Source organism: Melospiza georgiana, chromosome 4, assembly GCF_028018845.1.
Source record: "Melospiza georgiana isolate bMelGeo1 chromosome 4, bMelGeo1.pri, whole genome shotgun sequence".
Lineage (NCBI taxonomy): Eukaryota > Metazoa > Chordata > Aves > Passeriformes > Passerellidae > Melospiza > Melospiza georgiana.
In genome coordinates, this window is record NC_080433.1 from 8,888,862 (window position 1) to 8,914,261 (window position 25,400).

Below are 25,400 nucleotides of genomic sequence, written 5' to 3' on the forward strand. Positions count from 1 at the left end.
TGGTCAGTATTCAGTGAACAAATATTAGGCAGCCAGCCGTGAGCTGTCAGTGTTGGACGTGGCCTAGAAATGTGGCCATTTCTGCGCTATTTCTCTGGCCTCAGCGCTGGTGTACTAGTTAATTTAGTTCATATTTTCACACATTTCGCTGTGTCTCTGTGTTTCCTGCTTCATCCTTTCACTGGGCTGAACTGCATGGTCGTCCCAGCGCTCGGCAGGTCAGGCCCCAGGTGCTGATTCCTTCTTTCAGCTGAGGAGGAACCTCAGAGCAGCTCTCTCTCCAAAGACCAGGACAGCTCATAATTTGGCCTGCCCGTGATCTGCCCCAATGGAGCAAATCTCAGCTTATTTGGACAATTTTGGCATTGCCAGCTTACGCATCTCTCTGTCATGTGAAATACACAGTGCCCGCATAAAGAAGATTAAATTTAATTTTTTTTGTGTGTGTGTGCAACTTCCACGGCTGGTTAAGAAGATCAGATTAATTTAATTTTAGCTACAAAAATGGTGCCAAGGAGAACAATAGCTGGTCCCATGGCATCTAAAGTGATTAAAATAACTCTCTTGAAAAACTCAGAGTGCTCCATAAGGATGAACACTTTGCACAGATAGACGGGTCATAAGCTCATTGCATTTTTGAGTGTATTAGCCATCACATGGTTGAGCTGGGATTCTCAAGGAAGGAAACATGCCATGCTGAAGCATGTCAGTGCTGATCTTTATCGCTGATTTGAATATCCATGGTTGCAAGTTTTGTAGAAGCTGGAAAGTTTAAAGATAAATATTTTCTGTAAGCCAGCCCTTAGCTCTCCAACTGCTTCGTTTAAGCACCTGATAACAGCTGTGAGGAAACAGTATCTTAAAAGTCCTCCAAACCTTCATAGTCTGTAGGAGTTTGTCTGACCAAGGACTGAGAAAGGAAGTGGATTTACTGAGGAAAGCTGTCAGAAGAAAGATACCTATCTATTTACTACGTAGATGAGGTAAATGTATTTCTGCATAACTTTTTATCTGTTCCCTTAGTGAGCTGGATTGCAAAATACTTGAGGCTCAGTAGTTTGTTGTAGGGAATCCAAATAAGTAGATTCATGCCATGCTCTTGGCTCGTGATGGGCTCTGCCAAACTTGGATATGAACGGATTTAGGGTGGGATCTGGACAAGCAGTACTGTGCTAAAAGGCAAGGAAAAGAAGCAGCTTGAACCTTGAAGACCATTGCAGTGTGAATGCTGAAATGCTTTCCTTAAAGATTAATTTTGTCATTTTTTGTCAGCTGTGAGGTGGTTCAGGAATGCTCAGAACAAAGCCAGAGGGATAATCTACCCTTTTTTAAGTTGCTATAACATTTTTGAAATTTAAGCTCCGTGTAAGTGTTGCCTACAGTTGGCATAGCTTACACTGCTCTGATTCTATATTTCCTATACTTTAAGTTACTGGCAAAGTCTAAAAATGGCTGTTTTAGGAAATGCATTTCTTTTGGTGGTTGGCTTTGAGAAATGCATTGACTTCCTTTCAGCATTTATACAGAAGCAGGAGACTGCATACCCTAATTTAACTTTCTGCTCCGCTGCCTTTATCTCCTAAGTAAATAAAGCTGCTCACTATAGAGACTGTGACTACTTTGATTTTAAAATTTTGACAAAATGCTTCCTGTGGCAATTTGTGTGTGAGATAAACTCCCAGCATGACCATGATATCATGCCTTGGCAATGCTGAGTGGGTTCAGGCAGCAGCAGCCCCTCTCTGCCCATGTCCCTGGGCTGTGGCAGGCTCTGCCTGCCCTCTGCTGTCATCAAAACACTCCTGGACATGGTGGCAGGGCCTTCTGGCACACTCCACACCACTCACGCTGCAGAGCATACAGCTCTTTAACTTCTCTCAGCGGTATTAAAGTGCAAGTGAAAATAATGGGAATTAAACAGTGGCAAGGCTTCAAATCTGTTTCCATTTGGAAGGTGAAAATAAAAAGAGACAGAAAGAAGAGCATGAAGCAGACAGCCCCGACACAAAGAGTGAGTTGAAAACCAAGGGAGCTTTTGCTCTATCTGCTTTGGCTGTTTAAAAAATTGGACTTGTATATCTGCAGCTGTCCCCAGATAACAAATCCAGTTTTATTCCAGTCTTTTAGGGTTTCTCTCAGGAAATTGTCCATTAATAAAGAAACCATGGAGAATTTCCGTTAAAATGTGTTCTGTATTCTGAAGCAGACTTTTCATAATGCCATCCCAGAAATCACAGACTGCATTTAAACAAGATTTTCAGTGAATTAGGAGCAAGAAAACTTTTCTCGTTGATTTATTGAGCTGTAGGAATTGCAGTATCACAGCAACTCATAGTGCCCATTTGGAAATTCTGATGCGGTACACAGGAGTCATACTCCTTTCATTGATGATGAGTAAATATTGTTAAGATCAGACTTTTAGAGAAATGTCAGTATTTAAAGATGCAGATTAACACTCAGTGGGATCTACTGCAGAATGCAGGACTGTTAAATGCTAGCCAGGACAACAGCAAGTGTTTTGGTGGGTCTGATCTGATTTGTCAAAAGATCAAAACAAACATCTGAATGAGCAAAATAAGAACCTGGCAGTCTGTGTCATTTAGGTGCAAGAAGAAGCAGCAGCCCAACACATTGCTCTTGTCCATTTACAGAGTTTTATGTCTCACCTCTTTCTACTCCAGATCTGAATATGGTCCGGGTCTCTTGAAGTCTTTGTGTTTTCTTTTTATTAAATGAGTTCCCTTACAACCCCTCAGATTTTCCTGTAATCATGGAATCTTAGAATCATAGAATCCACTGAGCTGGAAGACACCCATTTGGATCATGGAGTTGAACCCAGGGCCTGTGCAGGACACCCAGGAGTCACAGGATGTACATGAGATCATTGTCCAAATGCTTCCAGAGCTCCGTCAGGCTGTGACCACTTCTCTGGGGAGCCTGTTCCAGTGCCCAGCCACCCTGTGGGTGAATAACCTTTTCCATCAGGTTTCCATCACCCAAACCTAAACCTCCCCTGACTCAGCTTCATCCTTCTTCATCTTCTTTTCTCTCAGTTGCTTTCTCTTCCTTTCTTCAGTGGAACCCCTTCCTTTATTTCCTCTGGTAGTCCAGTGTGCAGGCTGATCAAGATGTGGTGTGCACTGGGAGTTGGCTGTGCCAGAGAGAAATACTGCCTGCCAAAAGCCTCCCTTGTCCTCCCTTCTGGTTAGTTTTGCTGCTTTAATAAGCTTGTTCATAAAACATTTAAGGTTGCCCTTGTTATTTTTAGGCTTATCTTCCCCTTTCACCTATCTTTTATGGGACAGACAGCATTCTTTGCTTCTCCAATTCCTCTCTCCTTTGATCTCCCTACTGTAAAATAGGGCAGCTTAATTAAGTGAAATGTTTCACTTTATGGTTTTATTTTCCTCAGAAAGCCTCCTACACCTCCTGTTACTTACCAACCTGTTTTCCACAACATGAATCACCTTCCAGCTTGTAACAGCCTTTTGCAACGTTGCAAACCTTGTCACCTTTCCTCATGTTGGAGGTCAGCAGAGAATTGCAAAGTGCCACCTGCAAAGTCAAGTTCACTCATCCTGCTGGTCTCAGCTCAGCTAGTCTCAGATTAATGCTCAATTTTCTCAGCTTTTTCTATCAAGGGCACAGGTGTGTTAAATGGAAAAGCAATACAAAGTGCTCAAGAAAAAACACAGAAACAAATCTTGCACAAACAATGGGATACAACCATTTAAAAAATAATAGGGGACTTAAAATTTTTGTTTGTTTTGTTTGTGCTTTTTGTTGCAAGGGAAGAGTGACTTTGATTCCATTTAAAATTGGCACTGTTTTTTTTTCTCCTACAAACCTAATTTGTTCCCCTCACCCCAGCCTTCCTCCAGGCTCACTGAGGAGCTTCAAGGTTACTGTGAAAGTCTCCCCACTGAGTGTTCAGTCTTCCTGGCACTCATCTTGTAGAGAGCATTTAGGGATTTTGTAGACTTTATAGACAAATGCAGAATGGAGTGAGAAGCTCTGATCAGTCTACAGAAAAGAAGCCACATGGTGTTTAGGCCTCTCAGGAGCCCAAGTTCCATCTTCAGTGCATTGGCTGTGTTGGAGGTCCCCATTTGTCACAGAAGTGAGAGGATGAAGGTAATTCCTCTATTTTATCTGCTGTTTGCTTGATGAATCAGCTCTGTATAAGACAACTTATACAGAGCCTGGAAGACTTAACTTATTAGTTACTAGTTTTGGCTAAGATAAGAGATAATTAACCTATGAAAAGTAAAACACCTTCAATTAATGAAGGAGCAAGGAGTTCCCAGGACAAGGGACACCTGCTCAAGGAGGGAAGCCCAGACTAAGACATCTAATTCCCTGCTATGGGGGAGATTTAAGAAATACTTCACTCTTTCATATTTCATACTGGGTACTTCCAGTACTCACAAGAGTGATTTGCTGGCATGATTCTCAGTTGTCCTTGTGAAATCCATAAATATTCCCAGCCTGGACATCATAAAAGCAAGCAGATGCCTGCTTCACTCAGTATAATCAATCTACCCTACCCTGTAGCTGCTTGAGTCACAGTGTTAAGTGGGTCTCAGGATACATGTGACAAGACATATTTAAACTGGGATTTTCAACACACTTGTAATAGAAACCCTTTTGAGGTTCCCAGGGAACAACATTCTCTTTTTAGTTTGTCAGGAGACACCAGCACTGCTGAACTTCAGATGCATCATTAATGAAAAGGATATGTGTTGACATACCTTGTAGCTAGATTCCCAAATAATTGGCACCATTTTAATAGGTGTTAGATCCAGCAGCACTTACTGAGTTCACTAGATGGTGTGAAGCACTATCCAGTTTGGCAAATTGGAGGTTTATTTAGGAGCCCAGCTTCTGGCACCAGCTTTTGAGAAACTTGGCCACGTTTCCCACATAATGTTAGCACAGTCACACTGTATGTCTCAGCATTGTGTGAGATCCACACATCCAGCACTCTGCTAAGCTGCAAATTTAATAAGACAAGTGAAAAAAGGAGAAAAGCTTACAAATGTGTGGTGGTGTTAATTTAGTGTGTATTTGCTTTTATTTAAGAAAGATTAGTCTTAACTTACCACTGTGTGACCACATTCATACAAATAACAGGTGAGGGAAGAGAAGGCATCTTTGTAGATCACGTGGGATCAGGACGTAGTCCAGAGTGATTACTGTCAAACTGAGCTCACACAGAAGGCATTTCAATAAATTTAAGTAACTATTGATTTTTCAAAAGGTTTATGCCCATAGAGTTTATACAGCAGTTGAATAGAGATGCCTTTAGCACTTCCAAGTCTGTTTCTGTTGGGTTTGGGGGTGTTTGTTTGTTTGTTTTTTTGTTTTGGGTGGTTGTCTAGTTTTGTTTTATCCTTCTGACACATACATTTTATTTATTTTTTGTATTTATATATTATATTTTATATATTGATTATATTTCTGTCACATATATTTTTATCAATTTATTATTTATGGCAGCAAAGGCCTAAGCAACCTCTGAAGAATAGATTATATGGTGAACAAGCTTCTTGCAAAACTCTCATCTGGTGGTAGGAACTTGACTGATACCATATGATTAATTTTGTTTGATATCAGCTATCTAGATGAAGAGCATCAAATCTGAGCTGCTTGTTTAGAATTCTCTATCAGAAAGAGAAAGACAGGCTTCTATGAGAAGAGAAGCTGCTCTTTTGCACAGTTCACATGCAGCCAAGATTAAAATCTAGATCAGGTGAGATGAATCCCACCCTACAGCAAAAGCTGAAGGTGCTGAGAGAGCACAGTGATAGTGTTATGAGAACTTTTATGAAGCCAGATTCTCTTGTAGTCCACATGAAACAACTCTGCCAACCTACTCCTGTGACATTTGATATAAAAACCAGTATCTTATTGTTCCCAGTGGGAGATGTCACATATCTGAGACAGCATCTGGTGCTGATGATGTGTATAAATGAACTATGAACTGGGCAGAGAACCCAGTACTGCTGTCATGAGACCTGCAACAGGATGTGAACTCACATTTTCAGACATGAAAGGTTGTTTCACTCACCCACTTGACCATCCTACATCCTACTGATTGCTAGGAAAGGAAGCACAAGCCTACAGGAATTGTTCTGCAATGATGGGTGGACACAGCTTTAAAAAACTGCCTGAGAACTTTGCCAAAGGGTGGCCAAAATGACTCTCTGATTCCCCTGTTCCATCCATCATGCCACAGTGAGTGATGCCTCTGAAAGTAACTCCACTGGCCAAGGATAACAGTCACACCTGCCCAGCTGTTCTTGGTGGTCATGCTGTCTTAGGATAGGGTCCAAAGCCCACTGAAATCATTGCAAAAGACCCTGTTGACTGAAGCAGATCTCTGGATCAAACCCTTAGTCCTTATTTTTACTAAATTAACTATGCAAGCTGGCAGAAGATTTCCCTGTATCGTGCATGGCAGGGTTTGGGCCTTTGGGATTACTGTAACAGCTCTGTAGTTCCATATTGTCAGAAATTTCATCCCAGTAGTTTTTGGTGAGTGATGTCACTGCTCTCATCTTCCTCCGATGATGGATTTTTGGCAAAAATCTAGGAGATCTTTAAGACTGAAGGGGCTACTCCCATTTCTATTTTTCACATAGAAATGGGCTTCTGGAATTGAGTTGTTAATAGGTGAGCAGTCAGCACATTTCCAGTAGTTGTAGATGGTCACTCTGAGTAATGAGTGAGAGCATAACCACAGGAAAGGAACATATGGGGAAAATCAACCTGTAGTCCACTGTGAGGGAAAGAGAGTTACTGCATGGTTGGGAAGCTGAAGAGGTGAATTTGTTTCTCATCCTTTACAGAATAAATTAATGCAAAACTCTGATTCAAAGACAATTAAAGTTGTCACATTTCTCTGTATTTATCCAAAAAAACATTTTTTCCACACCTCTAAAGGTAAACATAATTTTTGAATCCCAAAGTCTAATTTTTGTCCCAAAGTAATATTTCTTTGTGAAATTATTTTAACAAGAACTGATCTTGTTCTCTTCAAAAGCCAAGCTGAATACAGCCCAATGCAAGGATGTAGCCTTGCAAAGACTGTGTAAAAGCACAGCAGAAAACAGAATGTGGGAGATGATACCCAGCAAGCCAGAGGGTGAAGTTCTTACAGGAGTGCTGGCACAAAGCCCCTAGGGGATTGCTGCCTGCAATATGTTTCCAGTGGAACTGGTTTTTTCAACAGGACTTTCCTTTTCTTCTCTCTTACTTGTATTCAACTGTATCTTCAAGGAATGGTTTTTGGGTGATTATTACATGACAATGCAACCCTTTTTTTTCTTTTCCTTGTCTGTTCTTTCACAGCTATAAATGGAATTGTACAATGAAACAGAAATGACTGTGTGATGGAATTTATCTTAATTCAAATTGGCGCAGGTTTACTGTCCATGGGGAAATTGCCAAAAGCTATTAGGTGATCCAGGGGCTTAAGATGCTTTTCAATCAGTTATTTCAGATCCATTATGAAGATGGGCATGCAGAGACTTAACTCTCCCAGTCTGAAACAGCACTAAGTAAATGGACACTTGCACAAAGTCTGTTAGCTCTCTAGATAGCCATAACATTCAGTTCAAGCAAGGAATGGAAATAAGCTACAGACTCTTAAATCACTGGGGCTACAGCTCTGTTAACTAAAAGCAGGTTCAAGTGCAGACCCCTGGTTAGTCTTTTGTTTAATGTTGAGATGGGCTTTGCTGTAGTTTAGGCATTCTCCAAGTGTCACCTTCCCCGTGGCAGTGCTGTGGCAGTGTTTGGGGTCTAAGATAGACCAGGAACTGACCCCAACAGACATTTCAGATGTGGCCGTAGATGTGGATGTATAACATCAGCTGGTCTGTGCTTTGCTGGCCTTTTTTGTTTCTGAATATGCAGATAGATACTTCTGTGAAGCTTTTCCCTCAGTCAGAAATTAGTGTTTAGTTGTTACTCTACCTTACGTAGTGGAAGAAATCCTAACCACAAGCTCTTAACTGGCACCATAGATTCAATACATGTCAAACTGGGTTGTTGGGAATGTGAACTAAAGTCTTCTCTCAAAAATTGCTATGAAGGAGAACTGTGGAGCAACTTCACCACACAACTTACTAGAGTACAGAGGTATTAGCACATCACATTTCTTTCTTCACAGGCTGTGTTAGAGCTCCACCTGGCAGTAAATACAGGCATTGCTTCACTAAGAACTATTAAAAAGCAGCAATGAATAGTTCCTATGAGAAAAGTTGTCACCAACTGGAATAATGTGTCCAGTTCATCTTACCCAGAATTTTAATTCCCTAGTGACACATCTAGATGCATCCAGATTCAAAACAGAAGTTTTCTCAGGCTTGGATTTGAGACTGATTGTAAAAGAAGGGACAGAAAAGAGATGCAAACAGTTGTGGAAAGAAAGCAAAGACAGGTGATGAGAGATTGTGGGTCACCAAAATAAGCCACCTTGCACATATGTACTTGGGCTTACCCCAAAAGGCTCAGAAGGGAAAAATCTGAAGGAGGTGAAGAGGTAGGTTTGTAAGTGATCTTCAGGCAAGATGTGTTGGAACCAACTTTGTGTAAGCAAAAGAAACAGATGGAGTGACCAGTTTGTCAGTAGGGGTGTATTAGAGATGGGAGTGAACCCCAGCATGAAGAAGTGTCTAAAGGAGCAGAAGAGGATGAGACTGTGCTGTTAAAATCTAGAGAAAAGAATGCTGCAGCAGCTAAGCCATGGTCCTGAGTGTCAGCTCAGTGAATGAGTAAGGAAGTAAATTTTGAGAAATAATAGGGATTTTCTGGTGTCTGGACAATACACCTTTTTTGGAAAAAAATAAATGTGATGTGTAGGAAGTAAGTTCACTGAAAAGGAATTTATTTCAGGCCATATACAGGGCAAAGCTGTGGCCTCTGATTTCAGGCCAAAAGCAGAAACTCAGGCAGCTTTGGAAAAAGGAACAGAAACACTAAAAGCAGAAAAACCTTTAGATGCTGCACTTCAAGTACGTGTGCTCCTCCTGCAGCAGCCACGGGAGGGCAGCCCAGGCTTGCTGTTGGCTCTGCTCTGGTACCAGCACAAATTTAACAGTGCTGCTAGCACGGTTAAAGTGAATCCTACAGAGCATGACAGGTCTCCTTTCCTCTCCTTGTCTCTGTAAAACACCAAACGCGGTGTTATGGCTCTGAGTCTGACAGGGGACAAGGGGGTGAAATTCTCTGCACCCATATTCAGCCCATCATGGGAATTTCTCTGGTTTTAAAGCAGTTCTTTCAAAAAATGAGGTATTGGTGACCAAGTGCTGCTTTGGGATGAGAAGAACCACTCAAAAATACGATCATTACCAGCAAATGTTATTGTGGAAAACTTGATCTCTAATTGCACTTCTTCCCTAAAATTCCTCTCATCTCCTTGTTCTGTGTCCCTCAGTGTCCCAGCAAAACCTACGACCCGCTCATAAAGTCCACCAGGGACTTCCCTGACGAGGTGATCAGCTTCATCCGGCGGCACCCGCTGATGCACAAGGCCGTGTACCCGGTGACGGGCGCGCCCGTGTTCACGCGCATCAACGTGGACTATCGCCTCACGCAGATCGTGGTGGACCACGTCATGGCAGAGGATGGCCAGTACGATGTCATTTTCCTAGGAACAGGTATGAGAGAGAGCTTCCAGTGTCATTCTGCACAAACCCCGTCCTTTTAGAGCAGCTTTAGTCCAGTAGGTCCTGAATAAACTCTAGATTAACATCTTTTTCCTATGCATACAGCTTCAGGAAGCATGTAGGTGCTCCTGGTTCTGATCCAGCTCTCCTTGCAAATGCTTAAATTAAATTAATTTGTCAGTTCAGGATATTACTGCTGTTGGGATTTAAATGCCTCCTGCTGCCTGGGTGATTAACCATTTAGGGGTCAGAGTACCTGAACTTCCTTGCCCTCCAAGTGCTACCTGTCTTTACATTACATGGTAGTCTCACATCCTGCTGAAAGCACATCAATAAAACTATTAAAAGTAAAAGAAATTACCTTGATAGCTTCAAGGAGCATTTCCTATTATCAATAGTGACATGATGCTTCAGCATTTTATCTCATGTGATGCTGAACAGTTAAGGATTTCAAATTGAGCCTAAGGCAACAGTTCTACTCAACTAATTTTAAAGATACAAATTAGCAACATGATAGCTCCAAATGTGACAACCAGGATTGAACAGAGAGAGGTTAAGCTGTTCTGTCAGGGAAAAAAACTGCTTTGCTGTTTTTCTATGGATAATTATTTATCTATTTACATTTTTATAATAGACAAATGCCTTAAGGAAAAGGCCTAGTTTTCCCATAGTAATTAAATTTAGAATCACTGGATGAATCACCCTACAGCAAGGTGTACTAAGGAATATGAATATACCTATTCATAACATTTCTGAAGTAATAATCTACCGCATTACTCCACTGGGATTTTTTGTTCTAATTTCATAATCCAACATTGTCTCACTCTCATTCTGTATAGGTATTACAAGGCACTTTCCACTGGTAGATCTGAGTGCTTTAGTAAGGAGGTCATTGCCATTATCCCCCACTCAGAGAAGGTGAAACTGAGGTACATAGAGGTGGCAAGGTTTATCCAAGTGCATTGGATGAACTACTGCCATGAGCTGCAGGGAAACTAGGATTTCAGTTTGAATCCCACCCCAGTGCTGTTGGATTGCCCAGCATTTTATCTGGCTTGTGAGCAAATTCTAGCATATAGCACAATTTGATGTGTGGGTATTCTGAAGTAACTTGAGGAAAGGAGTGAACTGTCAGAGAGCATCATCTCTTGTAACGTGGGTTGGCTCAGCCTTGAAGTTTTCTACCTGTGCTACCCTACACAGGAGTCTGGAGATAGCCTCTCTTTCAAAACTTTTATGTCTTTCTGCAAAATTGGTTTCACAATCCTTGTCTTCCAAAACCAGAGAATGTCACAGACTCTCTGTGGTCCCAAGTTAGTACAGTGGTGTCAGAGAAAAAAGCACAGTTTCATTCAAAAAGACCATTAAAGTGCTGTTTGCTCCCCCACTGGCTGAAAAGGCTGGGGATGAGCTTTAGGCATGATGAAGATGGAAAATCCTTGTTGGTTTCTGAGAGCAGTATTAATATAGTCAACAAAGTAAAAGGAACTCCTTCCCAAACGGTGTGATGCCTGGGATTTGGGAATGCTCACTGCAACTTACTTTCCTTGTGATAAGAGTGAGAAGAAATAATTTGAAATTTAGCTGTCTGAGAAGATGAGTTCACTTGAAAAAATGTACAAAATATTCTTTAAGTGGCCGTAGAGGCTGCTTTCACATGTTTGGTGCCCTCCATTTTAAAGTTTTTTGTAGAAATAAAATTATATTGAGAGACCTGCAATTGAATACTCCGAGGTTAACTGTTCCTACCTGGCACTAAGAGAAACACTTGAAGTGTAAGTAGTCTGGTTTAGAGGTGTCAAGACCAGCAAGTACCATGCAGTCACTAGATGGCAGTCCACAACATGCAGACATTTATTTTTCTGCAATGCCTTCTTTAAAAGTGAGTTTTCTTTTCTGTAGGTGCGTGGTTTTCTTCTGTTGTATCCTCTAAACTCATTGTAAGGAAAGAAATTAACTCAAAGATAAAATTTCAATTATATAGAGTGACTGAATAGGGATATAACAAATAACCTTGGAGATGTTGAGCAGCAGAAGATCAGTAGCTTATTATATGTTTGAATGTACACAGCCAACTTGTACATGTGCACTTTGGCAATTATGTCAAACAAACTCTGGAAAGAACCTCTAATTCATAAGGCAAACTGTAATAATTTTACTTTGATTGGTAATATGAACTTCAGTAGTTTGGGAAAAGAAGAATGAAAATCTCATTCTTTCCCTTATAATGTATTATTTTTCATTATTTCACTGCTATGTGTAGAGCTTAGGGCTCAGCTGCACTGCATCATTCCCACATCCCAGCACCCAACCCACTTCCCCTGAGCAATTTCTGAGCTCTTTTTAAGGCCATTCAAGGTTCACTAGTGTGTAATGCTCTGACATGAAATGAGCAGCTATTTTTTTCACCAAGCAAGAATCCAGGTTAAAATTGATGAAAAGATTTAACTTAAAAAAAAATCTCTAGATGACTCCAAAGAAGTAATGAATGAATTAAAATTTTGATGCTGAATGAAGTTGGGTTCTTAAAAAAAAATCCTTAAATGAAAAAATAAATTTCAAAAGTGCATTGCTTAACTCATTGCATTTAAATAAAGTTTACTTCTGATTAAGGAGCTATACTGGAAACAAATGAATTCTATAAAAAAGAGGAAATAATTTTCTGCCAATTTAGTCCCCTGAGCCAGTTCTCTTTGGGGTCAGGTGGGCCCCAGTTCTGGCTCAGGGAAATGTGCAGAAGCTTGTAGCTGGCAGCATGGACATGCTGGTCTGTGTTTGTGTGTTTGTGCAGCAGGAGAGCTGGACCATCCCTGCCAGGAGCAGGCTGTGGCTGTGTGGGCTCAGCCATGCAGTGAAACCATAAATGCCCTGTATGGAGAGAGCTCTGCAGGCAGCAGGGGATGCAGTGGTTGGAAAGCAGCATCCTTCATGGATTAGCTTTATCTCCAGGGCAGGAAATGGAGTGGCCCACACCTATTGAAACATACCTGAGGGTTTTACATGAGGTTTCACATTTGTTTCAGATGTAGGCACAGTCCTGAAGGTTGTGAGTATCACAAAGGAGAAGTGGACCAAGGAGGAGGTGGTCCTGGAAGAGCTGCAGATATTCAAGGTAAGCATGAAAAGCCACAACATCAATTAAATATTATTCAGGGGACTTGGTGGCCCAAACTGGCTTTGTCTGTCTGCTTGTTTGTTTACTGGAACTCGTTCAAGTTTCCAGAGGGACACTACGTAAATTTTTAAATGCCTTGGTATTCTTTGGGCAAGTCAATTGAAAAATGTCCAAAACCAAACAGACCGTGATTTTTCAAATAGAAAGTGTCATTTAGCCTGCTTTGTTCTAGTTTGAAATCTTATTATAAGTCCACATTTTTTATTATTTATACATATTAAAATAGTAGTATTCTATTTTTAATGTAAAATTTTCTATGACCCAATTGGCATTGACAGTATTCTAGGTACAATCATAATTTTTAAAAGACAAGCACGTAAAATTCCATGGTGCAGAGAAATACTTTCAAATAGCAACATTGGGAATTGAAAGCATAAGGAAAATTAAAAATAAGTTAGTTTTGATTATCAGTGTGCCTTTATTTATTGGTGAAGACTGACTCAGTATTTTTGACTATTTTGATTTGGTTATTCTGTAACTGGAACCCTGCTAACACCAATGAACTTCTTCATAAATACAGCTTGTGAAAAGCCCAAGATTCTTTTTGTTGCACAGGCACAATTTCTGACTAACTTTAGTGCTGGTAAAGGAGCTGACATCAACATACTTTTATGTCAGAAAATTGGAAACCTTTGTCTTCCCTACTGATTTTCTTTTTCCATTTATTAGTTTCTTCTTAATTCTTTGCATTCTCACTTTGCTTTCCTCTCATGCTGCGCAGCTCTTCTTCAGTTTTCGCTTTGCTTTTCCATCAAAGTTTGTCTGCATCCACAGATTTTGATTAATTTCCACACATCCTCTCTGCTATGTGCTGTTCAGCCCAAATTGTTGTCCATTTACTGAATAAATGAATTTGAAACTTTTCCAAGTGTAAGCACAGGATCATTAACAATTATTTCAAAGAGTTCATTTCTTCATATGCCTTTTGATATGTCATGTGTATGATGAAGCTTTGATTTAAAGGATCTCTATGTCTTCTTCCCACTGTCTTGGACACCAATTATAAATATCACTCAGAAAATACCAAGGTTACTCAGTGGCCTGCCAAATAATGAGCAGTTCCAGTATGTGCACCAATTTGCTGCATTCTTAAAACATAACGTCAAGGGAAAATGTGCCATATCATATTTAAAACAAAAAAGAGGTCATTTTTTTCTACTCAGTAGACATTTCTTCACATTTTTATTGGTAATGTTTGTAACTGCTATCTCCACGTTTTTGAATCCAGAAAATTGAAGGGAGTAATGGCTGAAAAAATGTGCTTTATTTCCTCAAACTGCATTAATATTAAACAATGGGCTTAGATCAATCTTCTGTTGGGTGATGGCTAATACCCTGAGCTTTGTGCTGTTCTTACATCAGTTACAGGCAAAAATTTCACTGTCTCTCATAGCCATGAAATATATCCTGGTGCAGAGGTCTGCCTATGTATCCCTTAAATGGCAACTAAGCCTTTTAAATAGTGCTTAATATGAACTAAAGTTGATGTAAAGGCTCATTGCCCAGGATGGAGTAGATAGCAAACTGTGAGAAGCTAATTGCCTCCTTCCAGCAGGGGAAATTGATGGGAGTTCTTTTGGGCAGCATGAATTTCTTGATTTTCTATTCTTTGGGTTTTTTTTTTTTTCATATTTGTTTAAACCTTGCAAACGAACCTGTAATTTTATTTGCTTATAGTTGTGCTTATTGTTAAGTTTTGCTCTCTTTTTCACTAAGAGCAGGGAATTTGTAAACTAATACACCTTGCTGTTTTATTTTTCAGCATCCTTCAGTTATCTCGACCATGGAGATTTCTCAGAAACAGGTAATCATAATCTTGTTTAACTACTGGAGGATATGGGGTGCACTGAACACCTATTTTCAGGTGACACCTGTTGCTTAGTGGCCAAGCTTTCCATGGATGGCTCTTAAAATGTAACTGGAAGGAAGGAGATATGTTTGAAATTGTTTCCCTGCCTAATTCCTACTTGCTTACAACAGTAATTTGTGTACCCAGGCTGGTAATTATTCAGGGAAACAAATCTTTAGTCATATGGTAGTGGGATTTGTAAGCGAAGCCAATGCACATTCTTTTTCCAGCCTCCAGAAATACTTGTCTCTTTACAATCTAGCAATAAATTATTATTACTATTTTTGTTTTTATTTTTATTAGTAGCACAGGGCCTCACTGTGCTAAAATTTGTACGCACACAACCAGTCCCCCTCCTCTAAAGTTGCAGCCTGAATCTGGGTGGTCCAACCCTGGCAGCGCAGGGGCTGGTCCCAGCACGGTGTCTCCTGATGGGAAAGGATTTTATGGCAGCTCCAAGCTCTGGGATGGCTCCTTGCATGTTCAGGAGGCAGTGTGACACCATATCCACCCCTCCCTGACCCACAGAAGTGGCCAGAGCAGCTCGGGCACAACACGGCTCACTCACACGGGAGGAGGCATTTTGGCGTTCAGGCACGCACAGCACAGCTGGGTCCCATCTCCCATGAAAAAAGGTGGCAGGCCAGAGGGAAGTGCTGCATGAGCCAGCTCCAGCTTGGACCACCCTTGGCTCCACAGGCGACCCACTCACACACTGGGAAGAGGGCAGTAACATTATCCCCGTCCCACCTCAGGATCAGAAGCAGAACATGAAATTCATTCACACAAGGTCACCCCGAGTTCCCAGATTGTTAACATCATGACTATCCAGCCCTTGTTATAAATGTGTTTTTAAGCCATTCTTTCCGTGGTTTGGTTCTGATCTTTTACTGCAGCACACATCTAAAGGTGTGAGGGTGTTGAGTGCTGGTGTCTTTCCAGGACTGCAGTCCCCTTTCCTCTCTGCTGGGATGGATGGGCACTGGCCAATTCACACTGAGCCCTGAGAAACATTTCACACTAAAGGAGGAATTTTTTTCCCTTGCTTTACAAAATCTGGGATAAGGTTAAAAGTCTGTAACTGTGGCACTGAAAAGGGAACTTTTTACACTGGCTACTTGGAGAACACTTCTAATTAATTCGCTTTGCCTGATTTGCAGCAACAATTGTACATTGGTTCCAGGGATGGATTGGTTCAGCTCTCTCTGCACAGATGTCACACGTATGGGAAGGCTTGTGCAGACTGCTGCCTTGCCAGAGACCCATACTGTGCCTGGGATGGAAACTCTTGTTCCAGATATGCCCCCACTTCTAAAAGGTAAGAAAAAACCACAATGTGCTGAAAAAGATCTTGCTGCTTGCAAGAATTTTAGATGTTCCAATTCATAACTTGTTGCCTTTTTACTTAGCATATCATTTGCCTTAAAATGTGATCATACTCTGGCCATGTTTCACATTTCTGCTCGAAGAGCTGTGAAGACAACATAGCTTTGTTTAAGTGTGTGTGACAGTAACTTGGCTATGGCAGCTAAGATCATAAATCCATCACTTTCCTTTTTTATGCTGAATGCTTTAAGTCACAAGATGCTCAGATGGAGGTCCAGGTTGTGGCTAACTCAGCCCAAGAGGCAAGAGCCTCTCTTAAGCTTCTGACTTTTTCAGAGCAGTTAGAAAGCAGAGTTTAACATAGCATCCCAGAGTGGTCAATAATAAAATATATTTAATTCCCTGACCTAACCCAACAATTGTATTTGTGGTCTAGCCATGAGAGGGGGACAGAGATTTAAGTACCATGATTTAACCACATTGGCAGCAGTTTTTCCACAGTGAAAGAAGCTTCATCTGAGTTTTCTGTACCCATCAGCTAGGACAACACCTTGGATCTGGACGGAGGGAGAGCACACTGCAGGGTCTAGCAGTGCAGTGCCTAAGCTGCTGGATGTGTCTCCTGAAGTTTTTGGCTGAGTTAGCTGGAACCAGAGTTCTTCACAGCCTCTTTATTCTGCTTTGGACAAAGTCCTCCTGACAGTAATTCTTGCAGTGGGGCTGCAGTTAGAGCCCAGGCTCTGGAATGACACTTTCTACCTTAGGGGTCACAGGGCTGGGTCCTGAGCCATTGAAGTTAATGACTCATAAGTTATCATGTCGTGGTGTCAAGAAACTTAATGTGTTCTCCCTCATAGCCAAAGCAAACTAAATTCAGAGAAGCATAAAAGCAAGGAGAAAAGCAAGTGTTCAGGCTCACTGCAAAGTTAGTGACACATGAGGCTTGCTGAAGTCTGGGGTGGGCTGGGACACGGAGATGGATGGTCCATGGTTTTTAACAGATGTGCAGCTTGGAGGGAAGGCCAAAAGTCTGTGTCTCCAAAACAAGGGATGGGTGACTGGCCCTGGGAATCCTGCAGCAGATCAGTTACTTGAATGTTTTCCTTCTGTGCTGAAGGCTGTGCTTCCAGCATGTTTGCAGCTTTTGCTCAGTGAACACATCAGCCTTAGCAACCTGCTCTCCTTCCGGGGCCATGCTCTGCACATGGGAGGTCCCACTGCTGCTGCTTGTGAAGAAAGAACCAGTTCTTTCCTGGGTCTCCAATTCTTTGACTGAAAAATTGAAAAAGTTTCCATTTTTTTTCCATAGCTCTTGTGAAATAAATGCAATCATACACAGAGGAAGATTTTGCTCTTTTTTTAGTGCTATTACACTGAAATGGCAGTAAATCATGGTGAGTTCATGTAACACACACAGAGATTGGTGGGCAAGTTAGTAGATCATCTCAGACCATTGCCTTATGTTTTTTCTGTCCATTAAGATGAAAGATAACAAGATTTGTCAATTGTTTTTTAACAAACTAAAATACATGCTCTTCTCTCTGCATTTTAATAATTGGTTTATTAGTCAGCATCACCTTGGGCTAATACTGAGCTTAATTTTGAATATCACCTCTTGAACTTCAGGCCTTTTTCATGATCTACAACATGAAATTTTTTTAGATATTTGCAACACAGTCCACCACACCATTAGACCTGTGCTCCTAAAGCAAGCTTAGACACTTTCTGGCGCTGCTTTACACACTCTTTATTTTAGGCAGATATTTTTCTCTTGCTTTTTCTCTTTTCCCTCCCAGTGGTTTTCCCAAATCACAGGCTCTTCTCTTGATGTCAGTTATACAAATCTCTCTAGGCCACATGCTGCTTTGAGGGTGAGACTGGTTTTAGTTAAGACTGTAATTGTCAGCAGTAGGATGGGAGCAATGCAAGTCCACATCTGCTGAGCTCCTCTGTATTTTGTTGTTGCATTCCAGCAATTATGTCTGAAGTGTTACAAGTTTGCATGCTCTTCCCATAGGCGAGCCAGAAGGCAGGATGTCAAGTATGGAGACCCAGTTGCACAGTGCTGGGATGTGGAAGACAGTGAGTATTTTTCACCTTTCTTGCTCTTTTGTTGCTTAGGCAGCAGATTTTGCTGTGACTGTCTCTGTCTCCAAAAACTTGCTAAGCTCAACAGAACAGTTGTCTTTGCTGCACTCCATATCCATTAGCCCTCACACATTTAAATTTTCAGAGCTGGAGCTGGTAAGGAACAGGCAGCATGGGATGTCACCCTTGCATCCCTTATGGGGAACCCTTCACACCAGGCAGGGAGAAATACCCCTGACACCAAAACATCACACATGTCCCTGAAGGTAGCTAATGGGGTGTGCATGATGTTCCATCCAGAAACTGGGCAGTAAGTCCCACAGAGAAGCTTGCAGGATTGGGTGGGGAACATGCCATCTCCCCTCTGCCACTTGACACAGGCCCAAAGGCTGAGCTGCAGCTGCCAAACCAGCCCCTTCCCCTTCCCACAGCTACTTAAATACCCCTGTTATTAACAAGAACCCCCTTCCCCCTGCCTGCTTCCCCCTCCCTTTCCCACACCCCCTTTCCAGATGCCAATGGATCTGGCTGCTCCTCTGGCATCTGCAGCCCTTCTCTCTCAACGAGCACTGTCAGTGTGAAACCCTGCGGTTACACAGCAATCCCTGTGGCAGCACAAAATAAATGAATAGCATTCAAACCCAAGCTTGGCTTTGTCTGGGGTTCTTCTAGCTGCTTATTAAAGTGAACAATCCAGACAAAACAGTATTGATTGTATCACCACGTTGAACACTGGCTTTGGGACAAGCCACCCCTTCCCATTGATCTCCGGTTATTCCGTGCTGCTGCGGTGCTGGGTTCCTGCTGCAGACCTCAGTGGGAGGCAGTGCAGAAATCAGAGCTGCTTGCCATGGGATCAAAGCCTCAAGTCTGTTGCACAGTCTAGAGGGCTCTGACTGTACATGTGTGCTTGCAGACATAGTTAAAAAGTCAGGGTAGGATCTCATTTCCATCAAAGTCAGCGACAAAACTCCTGTTCATCCCAAGGGCCAGAATTTCCCTGCTTGCTGCTTGCCACGACTCTCCAAACACTGATATCTGAGACTGTGCAAAGCTCAAGGTTATAGAAACCCTAGCAGAAAGGCTGACACTGTCACATTTTCCTGGAAGGATAAAGAGATACTAGAAGAGTTAGCTTTATTAGACAAATCTACAGTCTTGTAGCACAGAAATTGGTATTAATTCTTTGCCCTGACATGGTGCCACCAAATAGCAATTTTATCCACCTGGGAGTGACTTCTATGTGCCCCAAACCCATGAAGCTGACCTCTGTCCCTCCAGGCTCTTGGCCTATTTAGGCCATTTGTGATAATCAGTAATATTATGGCCCCCAAACTTACTTAAATCCACTGCTCCACTGTGTGAGATTCTCTCCCAGAGACTTTGTTGGCTGAATGAAGTTTTTTGGCTCTACCAAAATCTTAGTGGTATGGGGAAATGATGCAGAGAGCTTGAATTTCTATAGATCTCATACAGGTAGTTGTTATATTGAAAGCATGATCCAAAATTGTTTTAATTCTGATGTGGAGCTAACTTTCGATTCAAGAGACGCCACTATTTTCACCTTCCTTTCTGTTATTCACAGGGCATAAGAAACAGCTTTAGTCTCTTGCTAAGGTAGATAAGACAGAGATAAGACAGACTAGAAGAAAAAATGAAGATGCAGCGATTAGAAATTATTTTCTCAGATTTAAAGAAGACCAAGAAAGGACTTCAGATCTCCTCATGGCTCCTTCAGTATCTGTTCTGAAACTACAGAGCATTTCAAAATACAGTGAAGGGAAGCAAACTTCAGTTTGCTTTAGCCCTGTGACTCCTTTGGGTGACCAAATCAGACCATACAATCTAACTTAACAGGTTTAGCTCAGGTTTAGTGGATGCATTACTTAAAGGAAAAATACAGGTCAGCTTTTAAATTCCTCATAGGCGAAAGCCCCAAGTTTAAAATGGAGCAAGCTCATGATACAGATTTTATTGACCTCCTTAAAAACCAGTTGCGCTGAAGGAAGGTTAGCAGCCGCCTCTAAATCCTCATAGTTATAGTTTAAGCTAAAAGTTAAGTTTCCTTTGCGTTTTTATAATTCACTCACTCTTATAGCATCTGTTCTGAATCAGGCTGTTTTCCCATTGCTTTAAAAAGCAGGTCAGGGTTAATCTCCTGTACCATGTTTGCTTTCCAGGCATTAGTCATGAAACTGCTGATGAAAAGGTGATTTTTGGCATTGAATTTAATTCCACTTTTCTGGAATGTACTCCTAAGTCCCAGCAAGCCTCTATTAGGTGGTATGTTCAACGCTCTGGAGAAGAACATCGAGAAGAGGTAAGTTATAATCATCAAGGCAGGTTTCCTCCATAGAGAATTCAGCTGAGCACTGAGAGGCAGGAGTTACTGGGGCCAGTCAGTGTTTTACTTTTCCCTGCCTCACCTTAGGTATCACATAGCATTCTGCTATCACCATTTGGGGCATGCAGAGGGGAAGAGAGAAGCCATTTGCACTGTATCATAGGCAGATTTTGATATTTATTTTGATTTAACCTGCCCATCCTATTAAAAAATGAAAAGAGAGATAATATAGATAAATATAGAGAGATAATAATCTCTATAAATATTTAGAGATAATATAGATAAATGATTAAAAAGTCAAAGCTGTTTTGTCCAATAATTAACTCATCTGCTTCTGTAGGTAAAAGTATGTTCAAAACCTTATGTTTCAGTAAAGTCTCAGCTCTATTTAGTGTCTGATTGCTTTCCCTTACCATGTTGAGCAGTGTAGCTAAGAATTGCATGTATGGTTTGCTGCTTCTCTCCATCTCTCCCCAGAGGAGGAATGGTCTGTGGTTAAAATGCTTTTTATTTGCTTTTTTTCTTGTTAGTGGAGTCTGAGATTTTTGCTTAAATGGCATTTAGAGAATTCAGGTTAAGGATTGCGCCTTGCATCTGGTGTAGAAAGCAGTGAGATTTGTGTTGGCCCTTAATTCCTTTGGGATGGAGCTTTGGGGTCCTCACTGATGGAGAAGCTCTGGAGAAGCCGCCAGGTTGCTGCAAACCCCCTGCACAATTTCCTGATGATTCCTCCTTGAGCTAGTGACAAAGGGGCTCTCCAACATGACTGAAAGGTCACTGTGCTGGGACTGGTTTGGACGGGGTTTGTGAGTGAGTTGCAAACCTCGGGAGTTTTCATAGCCTTTCTCTTCCATGAGTGATTTTGTGTCTGAGGCCAAGTCCTGCTGTGATGGCAGCCATGGCAACAGGGAGGGAGAAGGGAAATGAACTGCCCTTTCAAAGGACCTGGTCCCAGGTGCTAGATATGCTTTTCTGTTAGATGTTCATCCAAGACAAAAATTAGTTTAAATGACAGGAACTATCAAACATACAACTGGTGTTCCACTCTCGGTGATAATTCGTCCTATGAGACTTCCTGAGTGCAGAGGACGTGCTGGTCCTTTCCAAAGGCTGGGGAATTGCAGGCCAGGGCAGGTGTCTGGGAGGGAATCACCTCTGGGTAAGATGTGACTCATGGTACTCACCCCAAGGTTGCAACCCCAGTTATGTCATGGCCCAGAAAACCAGAGTTAGGGGATACTTCTGATTTTCTACCAGATGAAACAAAAACATACAATAATGTATATTGACTGTAACACTCCAATGCTTTTAATTTATTCCCCTTCTCTTACACATGTTTTGGATTGACAAAACTTTTTTCCTCTGCTAGGGGAAAAAAAAGTGAAATTAACTTTTAGACAGGTGCATTAACACCAAAAAAAAGAGATTGCCACTTTGAAAAAAAGGAAAGCCTTCTGATCAGATGGCCAAGCACTCTCTCAGCCACAGGAGGTTGAAGTACACACCCAGCTAGAAGTGTATTGGCATTTAAAGACCTACAGTCATTGATTTCACTGAAATGGAATTACCTTTACTCTCCTGTACGGGAGACTCTGCTCACCTTCCCTAAGGCAGCAGTTTGTAAATGCACTCACATATTTGATCAGGGAAACAAGGAAAGCAGTTTCTTAATTCTTACTGTGTATTTAAGACTGATTTTAAAGTAAATTTAAGCAGATAGTTAACAAGTTTCTGACTTGGGGGCAGGGGGAGAGAGGGTGTTTCTTCTTGTTGTTTTTCTTTCCTTTTGTGTGGTTTTCTTTCTTTTTTATGAGAATGAGAAATCAAGTTTTGAGAAGACTCAGTCTTTTTAAGAATAATGTATAGCAGCTATACCATGAGCTATAAACTTTGCATAAAGGAGCCAGTTCCCTGTGAAGAATGTAATATTTCTATATCATAAGAGATTACACTTTCAAGACTTAAAAGCCTCTTTTGAAGGGCTGCTTTTGAGTCTTTATCTGTGTCAATTTAAGGAAAAAGATATTATCAGTTGATTTGCTCATAAATCACAGGTTCAGCTAGGCCTCTGAAGGTCATGGAACCAAGCTCAAGCTGTCTTTCTTGTTTGATCATAGAACAAACTGCAGGTGAAACCAACTTTTGAGTGAATTTACAGCAGGCTGACATTTATGGCATAGCCTAAATTAAGGCTATACTCTTCTTGATACACATTGTATTTCCAAGAGGTTTGTTGTGGCACTGGCCTGGCCCCTCCTGTTTTTCTGATCCAAATGCTCCTTACCCAGACCTGATCATGTCCAAATACAGCAGGACTGCCCAGCATGCCAAGGATGTGCACGTTGGGAGGGATTTAGGGAATGTGTGCACATGTGTGGTGGCATTAGAAGCCCCAGCAAGCACACAGAATTCATCTTTGCACATTAACAGCAATGTTTACTGGGCTGGCTCTGTGTAAACAGTCTGACATCTGTTTGCATGAGAAAAGTAAATCTTTCCTAAAAGGCTGGATTAACCTCTGAGGCAAATTTAGTAGAAAATTTGAAGGAGAAATGTGCACAGATTTTCTACAATATGAATGTTAAAAGAAGGCAAAAAGCTTTTTGTCACATGTTGTGCCTTAATCCACAGCAGTGCCTCTGTGATCTAGTTTTGGTAATAATCAGCTCTTGGGGTGATTTTGGGGTTTTTTTTGGTTGGGGTTTTGGTGGGTTTTTTGGTTGTTTGGTTTTTTCAGTCTGAAGATAATAGCCTATAGGAATGCACATGCACACATTGATGGTTAGAGGATAAGGTCACTTAAAGACAGTGTATAGATACTAGTTCTGCTTGAAGCTTGCCAGAAAATTCTAAAAATAACAATTTATAGTATTTTGACCCAGCTTTGTTTCAGGATCCTAAGAAATTGAATTCCTGAAAAAACTCTGTTTGCTTATATTATATTGTAGGCATCATTTCTAGAAGAAACAAAAAATAGAAACTTTTTGTTGACTTTTTTTAGATAACTGTATTAATATAGAAATTACATGTTTTCAAATGCAGAAACTTAAATTCCTAAGTAATTTATGGATCCCTAAATGATTGACCAGATCTATAGAGATGCTGAACAATCATTCCTTCTATTTGATGGAATAAGGGTGAAATGGTTAAAATGTTAATCCCTTAATAATTTGCAGATCCAGAAATTGAGGTTTCCAGGTTTTCTAACTTGACTTACCAGTGAAAATTAGTTCCTCAGTATAAAAACCTGATTGCACACCTTCCTAGAAAATCTGAAGAGCAGAGTAATTGACTTTCTTTCCAAAGTACTTCGGTTTGACAAAAATACCATATGTGACAGAAACACTGAGGTCATATTTATTATATAGCTTGATCTTTGCTCAACCAATGCATTACCATAACTTTTCCCATTACAATTATATTTTCTGCTCTCTCTGTCTCCCTTCCTGCAGCAGATTTCTCAAATAACACTGTGCATTCTTTTGGTGCATGTCTCAGCAGTGTAAGTTATTGTGATGACGATACCATGCTTTGCAAATGACTCCACGCACCTGGAACTTAGGTTACGGACTTTTAGTTCCAGGGCTGGAGCTGTAATGTCTTAGCAAGTCTTTAAACTTGGCTTTACAAAGAGATGGCTTTGCACTGTCCCAGAAAGGCACTGCAGCTTCCTGAGGGAAGGGAAAGGGCAAAATCCAGACTAGATGGGAAGCATTTGGCCCAGCAGGATGTCCCCGACATTTCACCCTTGAGGTCATGGTTCAGAATGTGACTTCCAGGCAGAGCAACCTGCAGGGAGGGACAGGATCTCCTGTGGCCCAGTAGCTGTCACCAGGTCATTTTGCTGCCAGTGGGAGTACATTTCCCTGTAGTTTAGGGCTGTTTTAAGGTCAGGAGTCAAATATCTAGTGCTTTTGTGGTTAGCGTTGCTCACGCAATTGATCATGTTTGTTCCTGTGCATGCAGCGTTACTCACTGGGATGACGGGGAGTGTTTCAGTGCCTGGAGTTCATAAAAAACTCTGGGGACGTCATCTGTTCGTAGTGTCTTGAACTGCTGGAGTTCTCTGAAGCTTTAAACAGATACTAGCTATTTCTCAGAAAAACTCCTGTGTTATTTTATGTATATAGTAAGCATCAGGACTGCAAAAAGCAAATGTGGGGCTCCCTACAAAGGCATTAGTTTTGGTGCCTCGTTGCTCTGAAAAGCTTCAGCCCCTGTGCTTTAGGCTGCACTTCACCCTCAGTCCCCTGTGGCTCCCTGTCTGCCAAGCTGCCACCTCAGCAGCAGGGGACAGAACAAACCATATGGTCTAAAGTGACAAAATAGGTGCAGATCAATTTACTTTCTTCTTTCTGCTCTGCTTAGACCTGGTGGTGAAAATAAATCCACCAGAATGCCTGGGGACGTTCCAGGTTCTCCTTCAGCAATTCTCATCCTTTCCACATTCCTGCCCCACAGCTCACACTGTGTTTTCCTGGTGGACCAAACTTAAGGACTATCTGATACTTTGGTAGATACAAGAGCTGGATCCATTTTTGTGCAGGACATTGCAAGGCTCAACGTTGTGACCTAGCTCCCCCATCAGAGCATGGAGGTGTTGTTTCATTCCACATTTTAGGCATTTTTTTCAATTTATCCAAGAGATAATTCCATTATCTTTTTGCATCTGGAGTTTTTTTCCATCATGATGACAACTTTGTTGCAAACATCTGGTCTAGCAGAATTGTAAGAAAAAAAGCCACAGATTCAGTGCCAGCCCTGAAATCCAAACTCATTGCCTTTTTTTTCTTCTAATACCCTGAGTGTCTTAAGTAAGACTAATATTTTTGACAGTTTCATTGGGAAAGAGGAGAAGTAGTAACTCTGTACTGAGTGACATATTTGATTTGGATATATTGGAGAAGTAATAGGAATGGATGATTTTAAAGTTTAGTCTCA

The 25,400-nt window shown here is 41.3% G+C and overlaps 1 protein-coding gene across 2 annotated transcripts in view; it reads left to right on the forward strand.

Moving 5' to 3' along the window:
• Positions 1 to 25,400, forward strand: part of SEMA3D (semaphorin 3D) — a 140,460-nt gene that overhangs the window by 108,972 nt on the left and 6,088 nt on the right. For both annotated transcript variants that reach the window (XM_058022757.1, XM_058022758.1), the window contains exons 12-17: positions 9,446 to 9,668; positions 12,701 to 12,789; positions 14,615 to 14,656; positions 15,862 to 16,019; positions 18,045 to 18,109; positions 20,296 to 20,435. In XM_058022757.1, coding sequence (XP_057878740.1) covers positions 9,446 to 9,668; positions 12,701 to 12,789; positions 14,615 to 14,656; positions 15,862 to 16,019; positions 18,045 to 18,109; positions 20,296 to 20,435 — 717 coding nt within the window. The remainder of the gene's footprint in view (positions 1 to 9,445; positions 9,669 to 12,700; positions 12,790 to 14,614; positions 14,657 to 15,861; positions 16,020 to 18,044; positions 18,110 to 20,295; positions 20,436 to 25,400) is intronic.